The sequence below is a fragment of the Hirundo rustica genome, chromosome 9, assembly GCF_015227805.2.
Source record: "Hirundo rustica isolate bHirRus1 chromosome 9, bHirRus1.pri.v3, whole genome shotgun sequence".
NCBI lineage: Eukaryota > Metazoa > Chordata > Aves > Passeriformes > Hirundinidae > Hirundo > Hirundo rustica.
Window position 1 is genome coordinate 14395032 of NC_053458.1, and position 19335 is coordinate 14414366.

At 38.0% G+C, this 19335-nt stretch overlaps 1 protein-coding gene and 1 long non-coding RNA gene across 2 annotated transcripts in view; one reads left to right on the plus strand and one right to left on the minus strand.

Moving 5' to 3' along the window:
- Positions 1–15122, plus strand: part of DNAI3 (dynein axonemal intermediate chain 3) — a 27260-nt gene extending 12138 nt beyond the window's left edge. Inside the window, exons 7-22 of the mRNA XM_040072706.1 lie at positions 540–739; positions 988–1104; positions 1749–1933; positions 2834–2958; positions 3062–3151; positions 3595–3702; positions 5133–5261; positions 7236–7306; positions 8702–8849; positions 9562–9649; positions 10318–10448; positions 11796–11859; positions 12223–12353; positions 13012–13216; positions 13614–13705; positions 14943–15122. Of these exons, the coding sequence (XP_039928640.1) occupies positions 540–739; positions 988–1104; positions 1749–1933; positions 2834–2958; positions 3062–3151; positions 3595–3702; positions 5133–5261; positions 7236–7306; positions 8702–8849; positions 9562–9649; positions 10318–10448; positions 11796–11859; positions 12223–12353; positions 13012–13216; positions 13614–13705; positions 14943–15122 (2064 nt within the window). The remainder of the gene's footprint in view (positions 1–539; positions 740–987; positions 1105–1748; positions 1934–2833; positions 2959–3061; positions 3152–3594; positions 3703–5132; positions 5262–7235; positions 7307–8701; positions 8850–9561; positions 9650–10317; positions 10449–11795; positions 11860–12222; positions 12354–13011; positions 13217–13613; positions 13706–14942) is intronic.
- A 1945-nt stretch (positions 15123–17067) lies between these two features.
- On the minus strand, positions 17068–18794 carry LOC120756397 (uncharacterized). The gene is made up of 3 exons (XR_005702140.2): positions 18583–18794; positions 17576–17674; positions 17068–17148 (listed from the first exon to the last, which is right to left on the minus strand). It is a non-coding gene; the product is annotated as an uncharacterized LOC120756397 (long non-coding RNA).
- Positions 18795–19335: the final 541 nt, after the last annotated feature.

Below are 19335 nucleotides of genomic sequence, written 5' to 3' on the forward strand. Positions count from 1 at the left end.
CTTCTCTCTTTGTGGGCAGAAGTCAAGACACATTCTCTCATCCTTCCTAGTTCTCAACATAAGGAAACTCCTCCAAACTTTTTTTGCATCTTCTTCAGAGTACTCTTCTCACCCTAGGAACTGTGAGGGAAGTTGAAATACCTCACCCAAAGCTGAGAATTCCACCAAGAGGGAAGAGCTGAAAAGTTAGGTCTTGGAAGCCTAATTCAGTATTACATAAGGCTTCTTGCAAACCAGTCCTTTAATTAAATGTGCAGTTTTGATATTGGATGAATTAGAAAATATAATTCTCTTGTCCTACTAGCAGTAATCCAAAAATGCTACAACTTCTTGTTTTACAAATACAAACCTGTCTTCTATTACATATGCGGTTTATTTATAAGAGCACTTCAGAATTTCAAAATGCAGAATTATGAGTAAGCCGAACACAGAAATCGTTAATAGAACTAATTCTACAATTATATAAAAGTAACCATTTTAAAGAATGAACTTTCCAAAAACTTTCTTTTCTGCCAGCCATGGAAATGTATCTTTTCCAGATTAAGTACAAGATCTCCCGAGTTCGCAGGAAGTTTGGTGCACCAATTACATTTACTAACAAGAACGCTTCTGATGACAAAGACAGCTATGCTGAATGCACGGCCTACAAAGACGATACTTTCAGTATTAAAATGCTTGAAAGGGATGTGGGGGTGCAAATGGTTCCAAAACTAAGAGAAACTAGTACTCAGACAAAATGGTAAGTATGAGAAAACAATTATCAGCTTATTTATTAAGCTATGCACTGTTTCTTAACTAAAATGCTGGAGTTACTCAGTTAAAAACTGATTAATAGAACAAAATTAGGTGCTCTGTTTGCATCTTTTTTCTTAAATATTTTCTAAAAAATTTCTAGAAGAACTACATGTTTAAATTTTACACATTGCATAGGTTTCTGTCTTTGAATTGTTTTCTATACTTACATTTAAATTTATTCCACTTGGGTAGGACCTATCCAAAAAACGCATCCACGCAGTATTTTCCTAGGGAGTTGTCAGATGAAGCAAAAGCAGAGAATCTGTCATCTGAGACGCTGAAAGATTTTCTTACAACAGTACATTTAAGGTAAAAATATTGCAACAATACATTCGAAGACTACCTGAAATAATTCAGAATACAAGCAAGTACTCTTGTCTGAATGGATCATTGGTCTGGTCAAATATCAATTTTATTTTTTGTTTCTAGCTTTTTTTTCCCTTTTTATTATTAGAATATAACATCATACTTGTTTCTATGAAAATTACAAGTCTATGCTATATAAATATGAATGTTGCTCTAAATAGACATCAGAACTGCTAAAGTTAATAGCAATACATATTTTCAAACAAACTGCAAAGCTGATCTTTCAAACTGCCCACTCAAGCAGATGGTTGTGCAGTGAGCAAAGGTGCTGTCCTACTCATGATTATGCTCTTAGCCATGTCCCATTAAGTGGGACAAGTTCTACTTAATGACATTTTTTGCACAAAGAGCTGGACAACTGCTCTGTACTTGGTCCACAAAGAACGAGAGTTAAATTCTTGGTACAGTAGCTATCTCTGTTTAAACAGTGATACATCACTGAGGAACTAATACTTGGTTTTTTAACTAAGGCGATCATAATTTTGTGAAAAACAGAAGCTACCTCATTACAGAAATAATTGTAATTCTACTATTGAGTAGTCACATCTGGATTACTGAAGTGCTTAACTGTTCTTTTCACAAAACAGAATGGAAATTGCATTGCAGCAAAATGAAATTATGAACGTTTTTTTTGATGACTGGAAGGCCCTAGCAGAAGACCAAGAAGAAGACAAGCCAGATGTTTATCTTAAAGCATACCAATCATTTACAGATGTGCAGTATCTCAGGAACAGAACCATTAGCTGTGTTCGCTGGCATCCAACCATTTATGGTAATGCAGTTACAGTACTGATTTGAGCCTTCAGTGATGGGTATTATATGACAGCTATAAAATATGCATCTTCCATAAATCATAAGCTTTCAAATTTAAAAAGAAATCAAAACTGATTTAGTATCCCTGTTTGAATTGCCATTTTGAGGCAAAATGAAAAATGAGACCGGCGAATTCTTTGTAGAATTCATATTCATACAGGCCATGCGAAGTCCTTTACCATAATGTATGAGTGGAGATCACAGGTAAGAGAAATTTCCTCCCATGAGGCTCATTTAAGTGGGGTTATCATGCCAGACTCTTCAGGTGGCCCTGCACACCACTGTGCTTGTGCCCATGCCTGGCTCTCACAGCACACCTAATACTGGTGAGGAATGGCACAGCCACAACGGGACAGTGCCAGGAAACACCACAAGACATAGAAAATGCCAGCTCCTGATCCCTGCTGTGGATTGCTGCTCTGCACAGTTAAGTTCTATAAAAATGCCCCAGCTCCCAGCATATTACTAGCCAACACTGCAACCTGGGTAAGAAAAGGAATTGAGTTACAAAGATTTGTTTTCACAATATGCGGCCAGGACTACATGCTTGTCACATCATTTCTGGTGCAGTATTACACCATTGAGGAACACGAGCAAAAAAAGAGGAATTTTATCTTGATGCATATGTTCTATGACTAATTTTAAAATAACCTAATGTTAAGTAACAAAAATAGTTTCCTCAAAGCTGATCTGAAAAAATAGAAATATACATAGTTGGTTTGTTTGGGGTTTCTTTCCTGTTTTGTGGGGTTTTTTCACTGTATTCAGAAGGTATAAATAGAAGTCATTTAGAAAAATTATCAATGTGTTGAAACTTGAATTGTCTCTTTTGAGAAAATTTATTTTCTCTTTTGATTAGGGATTATAGCACTGTCAGCAAGCGAGCAGCCTTTGTATGAAGAGCAAGTTAACCTTTCTAATAAATCATTGCTACACCAGTCAGTTATACTTCTCTTGAGTTTTTTTGACCCTATCTGCCTCCAGGTATTTAATAAAGACTTTTAAATATGCCAAGTATTTCTATAACATGAGAACAAACAAGTGGTGTGACTGTATTTCTCAACTATCTTGTTTTTCTTCTCTCTAGTTGGTGTTGAAAGCTCCTGAAGATATTTACTGCTTTCAGTTCAGTCCAAGTGATCCAAATATCATTGCTGGTGGCTGTGTTGATGGACAGGTTTTTCACTCTTTAAAAATAAAATTGCATATTTCTGTATTTTCTTCCAGTATAAAAATAAGGCTGAAGGGATGTATACTCAACATCCATAGTAACACACAGAGACAGAAGACAGATGTCACAGTGTCTTGAAAGTCTCTTATGCTGGACTGAAGCTATGTCTGGTTATTCCATAGCTGAGCCATTACTGTACGATGCCTCTGTGTAGTAATGATAAATAGGTCAAGCTGTAAAGACTTTTTTTTAGAGACAAATGTAACCTTTCTGCTGATTGCATTAGACTGAAGAGAAAATACTTTAGACTTCATAAATTCTAGTGCAGAGAGTGAATTTCTTCTTTTTTCCCCAAATCTCCATGATTTGGAAAAAAAAGTGTAATAATGCACAGGATATTGATACACATATAAAAATATTATTTGTAATGTACTAATTTCTTATTGTAGGTTGTACTGTGGGATATTTCTAAACATGAAGAAAAGTTGCTAAGTGCAAGACCCGTTGCTGATGAAATCATTGACTCGTCAGAGGATGAGCCAAGAGCAGCAGCAGAGGTGACTGAGGTCATTCCAGGGCTGATGGTTGGATACTGGTGTACAGGGGCTCCCCAGCAGTGAGCACTGCCAGCACAGATCACCAGCTGAATCCTGGGCTGCATCCCAAGCAGCGTGGCCAGCAGGCCAAGGGAGGGGATTCTGCCCCTCTGCTCTGCTCTGGTGAGGTCCCACCTGGAGCACTGCATCCAGCTCTGGTGCCCCTGACACAAGAAGGACATGGAACTCTAGGAGCAAGTCCAGAGAAGGGCCACAAAGTTGATAAGAGCACTGGAGCACCTCATCTACAAAGACAGGCTGAGGAAGTTGGGGCTGTTCAGCCTGGGGAAGAGGAGGTTGCATGAGGGCCCCATAGCAACCTCCCAGTATGTGAAGAGAATCTAGAGGGAAGCCAGAGAAGGACTCTTGGTTTGCAACTGTAGCGACAGGACAACGAGTAATGGGTTAAAATTAAAAGAGGGGGAATTTAGGTTAGAGAGGAAGAAATTGTTTCCTTTGTGAGGGTGGTGAGACACCAGCACAGGTTGCACAGGGGGCTGTGGATGCCCCAACTCTGACAGTGTTCAAAGCCACGTTGGATAAGGCCTTGAGCAACCTGGTCTAGTGGGAGGTGTCCCTGGCCATGGCTGCAGGGCTGGGACTAGATGATCTTTAAGGTACACTGCAACTCCTTAATATTCTATGAAATCAAGATAATAGCTGTTAATATCGTAAACGCTTCTCTTGTAAGTATATTGCAATGTATCTGTATGTCTGTGGAGGAAAAATGGGTGAAGGCATCCAGACTCAAAAGAGAGGAGTAAATAATCTTTGCAATGAGACACTAGAAATGATGAAAAATTTCATGAGTTCATGAAATTGAACCATTATCACAATTATCATGGTCTAATTTCTACCTACAATTAATTTCTACATTAGCGTAGCTTAATAGGTTTACTGCATTTTGTGCAACTTATGTTTCAGTGAGTCTGTTCTTCAATGGGCACCAATACACCCTCCACTCTTACCTTACAAAGCTTGTCAAATAGAGATATTATTTGTTACTGAATGCAATATTGAAAATATTCCAGATGTTTATGAACACAGAAAAGGTAGCTTGGAAGATGAGAAGATCATTTCAGTGGAAAGAAACAATAAGGAGTATAAGAAGAAGAAAGACCTAAGAGCAAAGGAGACATTAATTATGTTTGCATGTCTATGGAAGCATTTTGGAATTCTTTTTAGAGCTTTATATCCAAAGGCCTGATTTGATGCTTCCCCCCCCCCCCCCCCCCAAAACTGAGGGTTTTGGACCCCTAGAAAGTTCTATAAACTGATCTGAAACACGTGAAAAAGTGTTAACAGGATGAAAAGTAACATTTTATTCTTTGGTAGATCTACTATTTTATTTTGAAAACACACTAAGATATCTTTTCTTAAAACGTTTCTAGCTATTACCTATGCAAATCCAGCAGAGTAACACAGAGCCACCTCTAGTGAGACACTGTGCAGCCTCTTCCACTCCATATAGTCATACAAGGCATGTAACAGATGTACATTGGCTCCCAGGTAACTCTGAGGTGAGTTTAAAAATACACTTCTTTTCTTTTTATTGGTTTCTAATCTACGACCTCAGAAATCCTAATGTAAACTCAAAAGAAAATACTAAAGAGTTAATTATTTGTATTCATTATTTCTCACTGCATTTAGTAAATACTAATAATCTGGTGCCTCTTGTCCTGTTCATTGAGTTTTACAACTGTGCTGTGCACTCAGTCTCATATGAATCTGCTCATACTGAAAAAAATTTTCCTTAACTTTACAGAAAAGTATAATTCAAAATTATAGTAAGCCTCCCATATATAAAATGTATTGAGTTTCTACTGTGAGTAATCTACCCTGTCACTAAGAATTCCAAGAAATTACTTCTATTACCTAAATATCTGGATACCCAAGAATGGTGTTACTGTAGTCACCCTAATTTTTCTAGGTGCTGCCTGTGTACTCAAAACTTACTTTTTCCATGGTTTTATGGTTTTAAAGCTTCAAAGTGCTTACAGTCTATGTACTGAAAGGATCCAACAGGAACACTGGGTGCTGGTTTACTATCAAAGTATTGCAAATGGTGCTAAATTAATTTGAAATGCAAATGTAGTCAAATGCAAAATAATGACAGTGGAAAAGCAAGCCAAGAAGAAGAAAACTGAAATCTATAAAAAGTTTATGGAAATTATACATCAATAAATTTTTTAAAGAAAAAAACTAAGACTTCACAGATACTACAGTCCTTAGCGGCATTTCCAGAGAAGTGAGAAAAGGGGCACGCATATATCATAAAAGGTCAGCTGATCGCACTGTTCCTTATTATTTTATACAGTAATAGTCATGGATACTAACTGGTACCAGATGTAAAGCATGAAAAAAGGGATTGGATAGCAGAACATTGTTGTGGTTTTTGTTGTTTGGGTGGGGTTTTTTTAGTCAAAGTTTAGGCTCAGAAGGCTGTTTTTGTGTTCATCTGGGATAACAGATACAGGAGACTCATGCTTGATAAATAACACTGACAAAGGAGACATTTTGCCAGTATTTAGCAACATGTACTGGGACATACTTTTTGTTATATAAACATGGAATATGTCAATCTTTACACAACATAGCAGTTTTTATGGCACAGTTACCAAAATCAGCAGTTTTATAATTACATATTAATGAAAAATTGTTCAAAGCTATATCCAGAACCTACTTCAGCTTTGCCTGGCTGCATTACTACCATTGTGATTCCAGGTAGACAAACTCATGAATGAAAATTAGAGTAGGCTTAATTTGGCTTTAAAAAAAAAAAAAAAAAAAGTTGAAATTTTGCCACATACTTGATAAGTACAGTTTTTGCCAAAATATGTTTGGTTTTTATATACTGGAAGTTAGAATTGATTAGCCTATAATCCCTTGTTATCCGACACCTTTCCTTTATTTTCCTGAGTAATTAAAATTAATTTGCTATAAACCAATTACTACTTGGTAAATGATCAATAGTATAAAACCTGCAGAACTCCACATACACAAACTAAACAATTAATAATTAACATTTGAAGGCACCACTACAATCCCACAGTGAGGTCTAGCCAAGTGATAATTTAAGATAGATGACCCATGGTGTAAACTTGGCAAAGACACATCACTCCCACTACACTGAAATGTTGGAGATAAATGTCTCAATTACTGCCTCTTTGGTTAAGCTGCATAAAAGAAGTTACAAACATGGCAAATTAAAGAGGGCCTGACTTGCAGTGGTACCAGTAAGTATTTATCCTGCTAAATTAATTTAGAATTTTAGGTGCGTAGTGGGCAAAGCTGGTATCAGTTCACTTGAAGCACATTTGTAAAATTTGCTTGACTGCAAATCATAACTACTGATTTTCAGACCTTACCCAATCAGAAACAGTGGCTTCTTTTCTAGGAGCCTGTTTTATGTGTTGAAGTACTTACGGATCAGAATGTGATTTTTGTCTTTCATCATCCTCTTTCCCTGTAATAATTGTCACTGTTATTTTCAGGACAACCAAAAGGGTGGTACTTCTGAAAGAAATGAAAACTACCTGCAGCTTGTAACCTGCTCCCCTGATTGGTATATACAATACATACTCTACAAGACATCTTCCAGTTTCCTTCGAAAAACTTTATGAAGCATAATCCATGATTTAGCTAGCACATTTCTGGATTCGTATCAGCATGTCGTGAGTGGTTGAAATTCCGTATGCTGAGGACAAGCACTTTGCACTCTTGCCCAGTTAAACACTTCACAGTATTGGCATAAAGAGTTTATTAACTGAAAACCCTTGTACATATATATGTTTATATTCTGTGTATACCCCCTTCAGAAGGGTGTTGATCACATATGTGTTAGCCTGGAAAGCCACATCCACACACTTACACTTGTTTGTGTGACATGCACAAAAAGCTGTTAAAAGATTCTAAGGCTTATTTCTACAGAAATATTGTAAACTATATATAAATATGGAGACTTATCTGGCAGAATTACTCTTTTTGAATCTCCTCTTTTATGGACTGAATAGTCATGATCGCTATTATTCTGTGTGAAAGACAAGCAAGGGGGCAGAATGCAAAATGTGGAAATAAATGTTTAGCTTTCATGGTGTCAGAAGGTTTAAGGCTTCAAGGCTGCATGGCTGGGCTCAGTCATATATTTGTTAGTTACATCAAAGGGAGAGTCAGAGAGAGCAAAATTTTATAATGATGCTAAGTTATTTTTTGTAATCAAATAACAAAGAAGACTTTTAAGAATTAAATGAGAAGTAAGATTACAAATGCATTTCTTAATAAGTTTGCAGTGCTATGCAAGCAGTAAGAAGAAATTATTTTAACTACTCACCCACCAGGGTTCCAAACTGAAAGTATTTACCTGAGGTTAAGAACAGGGAAGTCACTCTAATGGCATACTTGACAAGCACAGGTCCCTGAGCAACTCCTGTTAGAAAAGGGAAAGAGATATCAGCAATGAGGAAAAGTTTCATTGGCTACATCAAACCTGTGAGTGAATGTGCACAGTAGAACAAAAGGAACAGAGGGATGAAGACTCCAATGAGATGACAGATATGAGTGGGACCATTTGCCTTGAACGTCAGCAAATTAATTTGCACACACAAAAATTGGGACTGATCTTCAATTTGAGTTACTAAATTACCTGCTACAGCCTTCAGGAATTTTACCCAGGCAGTGCCAGTAAGTTCACCCAAAAACTGTCCATACGCAAACTATATGAATACTATCTAGCTGCTTTGGTATAATTAACTGATGAAAGGGTGAATAAAGAAACATATTTCATCATTTGAAAAAGAAGCAATTAATTATCAAGCATTTGTCTGATTTTCAGAGTCTCTACTGTTATATAAGGCTTGAAGATAAAAGGTTAAAAAAACCTCAAGCTTTAAAATGTAGGGAAAATTGCACGTAGCTGCAAACCAAAACACTATACAACATACATTATACAATTATTTTGCAGCTCAGTATTATTTTGGGATATTCCATCCATTGAACATCGTGAAAAATTTTTATATGAGAAAATAAAGGAGGAGAAAAGATCTCACATGCCCCCCGATGTTCCAGATACTGATGTGGATTTAGATCTCTCCTGGAAACCTCTCATAAAGGTAGTGTGTCCACAAACACAGAACACAGGGATTGAGCCAAACTGTAGATATATCCAGAACTCCAGAGGAATGTATTCTTTTGCTTCCCAACTCTATTTTTTCCAGCAAATTGTGACTTCCTTGTAATTTTTTTCTGATTATAAAATTAAATACTTAACATTCCTTTGAAACTTCAGTAAAATGCATTTTGAAAAGCTAATTCATGAGAAACAGCATGACTGCTTCTAAAAAATTGCAGTAGGTGCAGAAGTAGCTGTGTAAATAGTGTAAGTGCCTGTCAACCTTCTCAGATGCTCTGCTGTCTATCTCAGCGGGTCCCAAATGTGGAACATGGTCATGGTCAGCAGAACCATTATTACTAGCAAACCAACCTTCAGTCTCATGAAAACAGTCCTAGCACTTTGTGAAAAAAAGTGAGGCTGAAAACATTAGGTAAGAAAAAGAAGTTATAATTTTAGGCATGCTGATCTGTGCTACTGAGAATACCTGCAGCTGGCACAGTTTTTGAACAAGCATGACCACTGGAGCTGGGTTGTTTGGGATTTTTTGGTAGAAACAAAGCAAAATTCTTACAGGAAAAAGGCAACACAGCATTTTCTCCACGCTTCATGTGAGTCAGAAAATACTGTTTGTGGGACAGCAGAAAGTCATCTAGAATTGCACCTCAAAGATCTGAAAAAATGGTTTAGCAAATGCACTTCTTTCTGAACAGATAAATCTGCGTGAAAGGGATACCAACACAGAGTATGGTCCCACCAGAATTAGTTTAAGGGAACTGCAGTATCGTTACAACCCCCCAGGTAATACTTTTATTACATCCTACAGGGGAAAATGTTTTTAGTAAGTATTTAAGTATGTACATAATAAAAGCTGAGCAACAAAATACTGTATAGCTAAACAGACTTGGAGAACAAGATTTCTCAAGTATAGTGGTACTCAGTGTGTGACCTACACGTACTGACAACGAAGAGATGTACATGTGAAAATCCAAATGGAACAATTCCATATACACAGTGACTCTATCCAATTTCACTTAAAAGCCCATGCAAATCCCTCACCCAATCTCTTTATCCCTGAAAAAATATGTCCTTTTCAGCCATTACAGAAAACTATTTTTAGAAACATAATCCAATCCCTGGAGCAGAGATGTTAGCTCCTGGTTGCGGCAGCTATGGACGATGTGTAAGGGCAGCTCCCACAGACACTGGGGTGTAAAACCAGAAAAGAACAGGATGGTGCTGCCCTAAGTAGGGTCTGGATATAAGAAGCACTGACTTCAGAGCTGCAGCAATGGGGAGACTCCACCAGGGAACAGTAAACCTACAGAACTGCTGCTTTACTTGGCAGTCTTCCTTCATATCTCTTCTTGAAATTCCCCTTATCCACAAACTACCTTTACAAGACAAAGGATTTGCTTGGTCTAATAAATTCCGGTGTGTAACAAAAAGATGTAACTGTTTTTTCCCAGGGAAAGCAAAATCTCTGAGTGCACTAAGAGCACCCATCAAAGAGAGGCCATATACAGAGATAAGTGCTTCTTCAAGCAAAAATTTGGTAGTGCTACAGAATATATCCACAGACTTTTTTGCTGGAAATGAAGTAAGTAAAAATAATGTATTACCAATTAAAATGTTAATTCAAGATATCTGAAAGACTGAACAGCTCAATAATAGAGTTTTCACAAATGTATGGACTTTCTTGTTTTCTTCAAGTGTAACTAAAAAGATCTCTCTATACATGCCACCTTTTACTTCCACTTTAATACTTTTACTACATGCTTAAAAAATAATAAAACTCCAATATTTGGTAGACTATGAACACTTACTTCAAGAGCAGAATTAGAAGACATTTCCAAAATACATTGAGCTTAACCACTTATTAGTAACCAAAGTGTTAGTAATCAATGTACTCCAGAACACGTAAGATTAATAATTTTTTTTAGTGTTTTCCCACATGTCATGTGAAAACATTTATTTTACATTTTGCCCCAGAACTTAATTTCACTTTAGGAAATCCCAACTATTCATAGCCCGCTACCTACCCTATGCTACTAAAATTCATGGGTCTTTCCCAGTTCTGAGTTCATATGGAAATTAGAATCAGGCTTCTAGCTACTTTTTTGCTTCCAGTCACCTTTTCCCCAAATAGTGTAGCAAAGTATGGACTATCAAAACCAAGCAACTAATTCTGCAGGAAGGAATGCATACATACATCACAGCAAGTAAAACTGTTTTGGCAACACATAACTGAAAAATGGTGATGAAATCTTTACCGTGTTTTCAGCCATTGGCTGCAAATTCAGGTTTTAATTTACTCAGATCATATTTAATGATGGTGATGCTTTACCCTGGTCTTAAAAATTGAGAGCCAGACACAGTTAAGGGATGAGGGGTTTTACCTCGGTGTTTTAATAGGGATCCTTTCTGGTGCACCACTTCGCCAAGGTGGAACGCGCCGCAATGCACCCACACGACAGATGGTGTGTACAATTTATAGACCTTACAAACGAGCACATCCAACGAGGCTGCCCCAGTGGGAGCCTGGAAGAATGGTGTGATATTCCCCCATTTGAGGAACTCCCCCCTGCATGGGCCAAAGCTCTAGCTTACAGGATGTGTTCTAGAGAGGACCTTGGCTTCCCAAGGTAGTGTAGGGTTTTCCAGCATCCTACTGTGAGGCATTTAGGATGTTTGGTCTCCTGGCCTAACAGAATACTGGGACTATGCTAAGTTATGAAATCCAAGGAATTACAAGTATGTATGCTAAGAATACTGAGGATAATAAAAGTTATAGAAAAGATCTATAAAAGAAAAGGCAAAAAAATCCTCTTTGCCTCAATGGTTATAATTAGAAAAGTCCCAGCTTAAAAACAAGTCACTTTGAAATAAGCCACCAAGCTCTAACACTAGCATTTGCTTAATTTTTTTTTTTTTTTTGGCATTACAGGATGGAGAAATTGTTTATTCTAAGTGGAAAAAGAAAATTGATACTAATTCAGCAAAACCAGTTAGTAAGTTCAAGTTTCTCAATACCTGTTTAAGCCTTAATATATCACTAACTTTAAAATATTTGTGCCTATACTCTGTCTTTTTAAGGTTGTTGCTCATAGCTCTAATAGTCTCTCTCACTGATAACACTTGGATTTAACAGTACATCCTCAAAAGCGCAAGCACTTTAGTTGGCACGACAAAGTAGCAGGAAGATATTGGCACAAATCATGGAAGTAAGTAGATTTGCGGCAAATACAATTCCTGTACCTTGTGAGCAAAAAAAAAAAGAGGCTGATATCTTCCAGGGCTATGGTGGGTCCTGCTCTCTTGTTTCTTGATCCCTAAGGCTCCAGTAACAAGCAACTGCCTTTTTCCTCCATTAGTTCAGAAGTACTCCCAGAAATACGCCCTCCACACCGAAACTATCAACACTCTCCAGAAATCTCCATTTTTTAAAGACATCTTTCTAAGCATTGGAGGCCAGAAGTTTGCCATTTGGAAAGAAGGAGTTACAGTAAGTTACTTTAACACGGCTGTAACATTTGTGATAGTACACAGGACAGGACTATAACAGGCTCAGAGACTGGATTTTCAGAAAAGTGGAAGTCTTGAAGCTTCCTATCTTAGAAACAAAACAGATATAAAAGAAGCTTTCTATCTTCTTCACATCAGAAAACGATTTTAGATAAGGCTTAGTAAAGTTGCCTTTTACAGAAAAAGTGAAGTGACTTTCTCAAATTCCAACCTTGTTAAAAACATAGCTTCCCAACTATTCATTTCTCCTGCTAGGCAAATGCATGCTGAACAAATCTGAGGAACTTGTAGTTCAGGAAAGGTTTTTCATCATGTGAAGACATAGAAACATGGGGGTTTTTTAAGTTTGTCTCATGCAGGAATCCAGGTTAGCTGCACCTGACAAAATCTCCAGATCACAGCTTTTAACAGCAGACAGATTAACTGAAGAGACAGGAAGTGAGATACCAGTTTTTTTACCTCCCTGCAATCCCTTTTACCTGCAAGCAGGTGGTAGGAATTTTGCCATTGATGTAATTTTTGTAATGGGACCATTTAAATTGTGAGCATTTTCCAAAGACAGGAGATGTGAAGTAGTGAATTGATAGTACTGTTTGATTGTTGGGTCTATCTTTTATTTGTTTTCAAAAAAATTTAAGAATGGACCAATCCTTCAGTCAAGCTGCTCTGCAGGAAGATACACTGCGGGACAATGGTCCTTAACAAGACCAGGAGTTTTCTTCATTGGCAGAGACAATGGAAATATAGATATTTGGGACTTACTGAAGAAAACTCATGAGCCATCTCATTTCCAGAACATCTCCAAATCAATCATCACTTTCATCAGCCCCTCCAGTGCCTCAGGTGTGTGGATGGTGATTGCACTTTATTGTGCTACCCTGGTTGCAAAACGGCCCATGACTCCGAGGTACACAAATCTTATTACAAATTACCTTATATAAGTTCATACTTCCACAAATTTAACACTGTACATACAAAAATGGATAGATCAGTTCTAAGTGTACTACCGTGGCATAAAAGCAACTGAAAATACTTCATTCGAAAAGTCTGTTAAAAGAAAAACTTTAAAGGGATTAATAAAATAACAGTGCAATAAGATTGCTTTTTCTGCTGCAGTGAACAATAAACTAAAAAGACCAGAAAAATAAAAAAGAACCCTCTGTAGCTTGTCTTTGGGTGGAGGTTCACATTGCCGTTGGAATTTGGATTGTTTACACTGTTTTTGTCAAACATCTTTCAGCAGAGCAGCATTTTCTGGCTGTTTCTGACAATCTTGGAGTTCTGCATATTTTGGAAATCTGTCATACACTATGTCACCCTTCGAGTAATGAGGTTAGTAAGAATTTTTATTAAATCTCTTTGACATTTTATCCTGAAAACTCCAACGCAGAAACAAGTCTGCCTAGATAAAAATGCTTTCAGATAATGGCACTTAATTTGAGATCAGTATAGCCATATTCTCCAAAGATCACCTGTAGCCAAGCTGGCTTTGTACAGAGCTTAGATAAGAGTCAACTAAAGGAAATCTCAGTGACAGTTGGCAGAATTCCACTGTTCCAACCTGGCTACATGAAAACACAATTAAGAGGGTAGCATTTTTTGCCACATCCATAAAATGACACCTTTCATGCAGTAAAACAATGTCTTAGAGTGCACAGTAATGTATATATACTGAACTCCTCTTTCTTTACACCTTCTTGTCCATATTTGTGTTATTTTTTTTCCTTTAAATTTGGTAATTCAATTTACATGCCTTCATTTCCCATTCTAGTTCAGTGAAACCACATTTTGAAAACTGTTGCTAACATTCCCACTCGTACACGTTCTTGAAATAAGGACATGTACCAAAATGCCATGGGAACAATGCAAGCAGTTGTAATTTCTCTTTTTCCTCTACATAGTTTTCAGTTTTTGTTCTCCTCCACCTCCCAGCCAAAGATTAAGCTAGTGTGTCAGTCTAGCAGTCTTGCCTGCTGCCTGGTCTGTTATTCTTACATCACAAAACCATCTTCCCATTCTATTGCAGTTTTATGTTTTTATAGGCACTTAGTTTATAAACATCCCATAAAGATTTGCCATGCACAGAGCTGCAATAGGTAGCAATAAAACATCACATCAGCAGCTTCATTTCAGTAAAAATAACTACTCCAAAGCAAGGCAGGAGCTAACTTAGTGATACGAGGAAATATATTGCTTCTGCACAGATTATCTGTGGTTTGGAATGAAACTCTTTAGGGTACGGAATTATCAACCACAGAACAGTCAGTAAAATTTAATTATGTTCATTGTAACTGAAGTATTCACTGAAAAATACTAGGCTGTTGAAGAGACTAATAAAATCTAGAACACAGAATCCCAGATAAAATAAATGCATAGGGTACTACCAAAGTATGGTCGTTTATGGTTTTGTGCTTGGTCACATCTTTATGTTGTTTTGCTGCAAACTACTGGGATAAATAAAGATATTTGTATTTCCAATTTAGATAAAATATTAATACCATTCAGATCATCAGCAAGAGATCTGTGTCTCTGAGCATGTAATGATCCTTGTTTGTCACTGTGTTTACAGCATGCCAACATACTTGATTACTTTGAAAGAGAAGCCAAATATCTGAACTACTGTGAACAGGAGTTTAAAGAGTATCAAAAGTTTCAAGCCAAAACAGAATTGAAATGCAGCTGGAGACAGAGAAAACAGTACGTTATACTTGGAATTGAGAAAATTTTCTATGTTTCTTTGTATCTTTAAAAGGCACCTGTACTGCTAGATGGGATTTTCCACAGTATTTCCAAAAAATCAGGATGGACATAATCAGAATTGCTTAGCAGCTCTTTATTTCATATTTACAGTTCTTAATGGAAAAGATGGTCCCAGTTCATGCGGTGCATCTCTTGGTCAAATGAACCCCCTGCAAGAGCATCAGAGTCTATGGATATTTAACAACTATAAATTTGCTTTCCATTTTAACCAGTTGCTTGTTCAAAAAGTTACATTTTGTCAACTTCCCTATCAATATTGCTCCTTCAAGCAAGGACAGATTCCGGCCTTCCATTCTTTACTCACATATGAATTTTGACTATCCATTATTCAGTAAATGGTTTAATAATACTAAATACCTAAACTGGCACTTCTTTGGTTGATTCATGTAGCCTATAGTAATGCCTATTTTCATTAATTTGTGACAGCACTGACATAATCCACTGGAAAGCAATGGGGTCACATACAGGTTTCAAAGCTTAACAGTGCATTATTGCCTGGTATGTTTTTTCCTTCAGCATATGACTACAGAAAACAAAAGAAGAGATGGAGAACCAAGAAAATGCACATTATACTGTGCTTCTGGAGCTGGAGAAGCAGATAGCAATGGATTTAGAGACAAGAAATACTTTCCTCGTTGGATGCTTAGAGCCCATTATCACCTTTAGAACCAGCAAGCTTCTAATTGAAAGACCTCTATTTCAGCAGAATATGTTTAGCTTTGGAAATAAAGAATGTTGCAGCGAGAGATTATTGTTTCATTAACCTTTGTTTGCTCACAGGTTAAAGAACAATTGATTTGGACACAGTTTCCCCACTATTTTTCCTTAATACAATTATAATGAATATTCTCTTTAAATAATAGTTATCAAAGCTCTGTCAGGACTCTGAACCACTTTTAGTTGCTATCATCAGTTTACAAACTAATCGCTACTTAATCCTGGCAAGTGCTTACAAACAGAAAACCAAGTCCATTAAAATATATTGTTCCCTCAAATAAATCAGTATTATTTAGAACAAACAGCTTTTAGTAAGCTCACTGCAGCTGTGTATATCTATCAAAAGACAATTATCCCTCAGAGAGATCAAATGGTGTTATACAGAAGTTTTAATATTTACCAGTGTAAATAAGTAGCATCTCATGAATATTAATACCCACCCTCCATCCAGAGAGGACTCTTTGGTAAGTGGTTCTGCTGCTACTGGGTTTCAATAGCCAGGTCAGACACCATGTAACTGAGCAGAGCCTGTCAAGCAGAAATTAAATCTATCAGAGGGGGACAGATTAAACTCTATACGGGTGAGTTCACTCTTTCCATGACTCACCAAACTGTTTGAGGGTCACGGACTCCTGTCAAACAAATGTCCATGTGGTCACAGTAGGCACTAAAGCACAAAAGACAACTGACACACAGGGGATTTGGAGAGAGGATCTTCAGCTGAAAAGCAACAGCCAGCCTCAGTGCTCTGCTTCATCAGAGTAAAGCACAGCCAAAGAGAAAACAGGATCAGTGTGAGGCTCCTGTGTCCCAAAATAAACACTGCAAATTGGGGTTAGGCAGTGTGAAAGATATGCCCCTTGAATTTTCAACAGCCAGGATCACCCTATCGTACTTTTAACACTTCAATTGAACTTTGGTCATATTTAAGAGAGGTTTGGAGCCACTAGATAGGACGTGGTTTGAAAAATGGTCTCTTGTTTGCTACTTTGAAATTTAAATATCATAGCAATATTCTTTGTCCTTCACATTGAACTAGTTCTAAACTAAAACCAAAGAAAATTCAACAAGCATGTCCCTAGCACCTGCAGCACAGTGTTTGCAGTTGGAGAGCAAACAGGAAGAGAACACTGTTCCTCTGCCAAATCAATATTTAACCAACAGCCTGCTCTACACAGATATGTAAATATCATGCAACTGACTAATTAAAAAACTCACGTGTTATCAGGCTTGGACTTCCTTAGTACATCACCTCAGAGCATCTTCCACAGGTTTCTTTTGATTACCAAGGCTGAAAACTACATATAAATAGGTCAGTCATATGGTCATGGCTTATCTGGACAGCCCAGCCAACGCCCTCCACTGCAGCTCTGTCACTACCCCCAGAAGAGGCAGCAGCCTCAATGGGAGCCTTGTTCCCCACCACAGAGGCACTCTTAAGAGTTTTAATTAAGAAAATATTCCAAAAGATAGAAGGATTTCAGATGGGTTTCCCTAACAGTAAGGCCAAAGAGGCAGCAGATCAGGATTCTGCTTATCAACTCCCCTCCCTCCCTGAGCAAAGTAATTTGGGGAGCTGCAGGCATGCCCCGATGGAAAGGGAGTAATCTTCCTGAGAGCCGTTCTCCTCCTCATCTCTGTTCCCAAGTAACACAGGAGACATGACATTATACATCCCCTCAGGATCCTTTTATCTGTCTAATACAATCCTAAGAGTTCAAATACCTGTAGCTCAGCTTTGCATCATCTGATGTCAGGCCGCTCTAATTCTGACAATAAGGTGACTAAAGATGTTAAGACACTTGACAGTCTTCCTGCTTGGTTCTAAGAGACAGGCAGAATCAAAACAGTAAATTCATTATGTAGGATGACATTTTAAAGCAAATAGTTACATGATACTGCAACATCAGTCCCCCCCCACCCCAAATAACCACCTTTCAGCTGGTAGTAGCTCCAGAATGTGAGACAACAGCTTCCTATATCAAAATCACTGTCAAGGATCCCAGTATCCCTACCCTATTCCTTGGGATATGGATGAAGGTGAAGGGGTTAAGATCTGACAGTGCAAATACCATGTGTGTCCCTGGCTAATCAGATTTATAGATTTATTCTGTAAAAATCCTGTGTATCTGCTGGGGATGTTTCCTTCTATTTTTAGAACATGTCTGAATAGCTCCAGATCCATTTCTTGTCTGGTGCTTTAAGAAACATACATACAGGTTACACATTTGGGAAAGACAGATGTAAAAACATGAAGTTTCTGAGCATGTAGGTCCCCAGTGGCTTAAGCCAGCCTGAGGTCATGCCACCCCACTATTCCACATCGCACACCATCCCCACCCACCTCTCGCATGCTCCTGTAATTAGCACTTTGGGAAGCTAAAAGGGGGAGAAGTGAAAAGGTGGATCAGACACACAGAACCAGCAGTGTTTGGAATGTGGAAAATCCTATTTGAAGAGACAGGAAAGGATTAAAACTCTGCAGACGGGCCTAGTCCACTCCTAAATCCACCTAAGTGTATCATACGCCTAACACTTGGCAGCTAAGAATGGCCCAGACCCACCTTCACATCTCAGCTTTTCCCTGGGCACTACAAACGACAGCTCCTGCCTGTGACCCAGCCCTGCACAGGGCCACCAGTGCCTTGTGCTTGGGTAAAAGCATTTGTACGGGATTTGGGTGCAAGCCTTGGAACTGCCTCTGGAAAAGCACCCACACTCGATTTCTTTACCTGGGAAGCAGAGGTCACACCTGAAGGAAGTCCAGGGACTCCAAGGCCAATTTGCCCTCTGAACTCCACCGAGGCTCTGCCCTCTGCTGTTGATCTCCTCCAGTGCCTGGTGAACCAGAGCTGCCCCCGATGCCAAAGTCTCACCGAGCGCTCAACAGCACAGGCCAGCACAGCAAAGGAACCTCCTGGCTGTGGCCACAGGGTTTGGAGGAGCTCTGCCCTGCAGCCACACACGGTCAGAGGCTGCCCTGCTGGGAAAAAAGTTAATTACTGCTTTGGCAGAAGCAGGTTGTTTTAATCTCCCAATTTAGTGTTCCGAGGTTAAGGTAATTCCCACAGTAATCCCGTCCCTTCACAATCTGTAACAAACACAAAAATAATGCAGTTGACCAGATTATATAACTAACTATATGAAATATAACAGTATCTATAAGAATAAATAAATAAGAGATAACAGAACAAAAATACCACTTGGGAAATGTCTCATTAAAGGAGTATTTCTAAGATACAAAACGTGTTTTACAAGTTGTTATAACTAAATTACCAGGAAATGTTTGAGTAATACAGTATATTAATGTATTTTAATTGCCTCATGATATTAACATGAATACAATTTATCAAGTCACTGATTTCCACTGTTCTAATATTAAAATATTAAAGTGGACAGAGCAGTGCACTGCTGCCCCAAGTCACAGGGCTCTCCTGGAGAAAAACCTTATATGCATTCAAGAGGTGACCACTTACATCATCTGA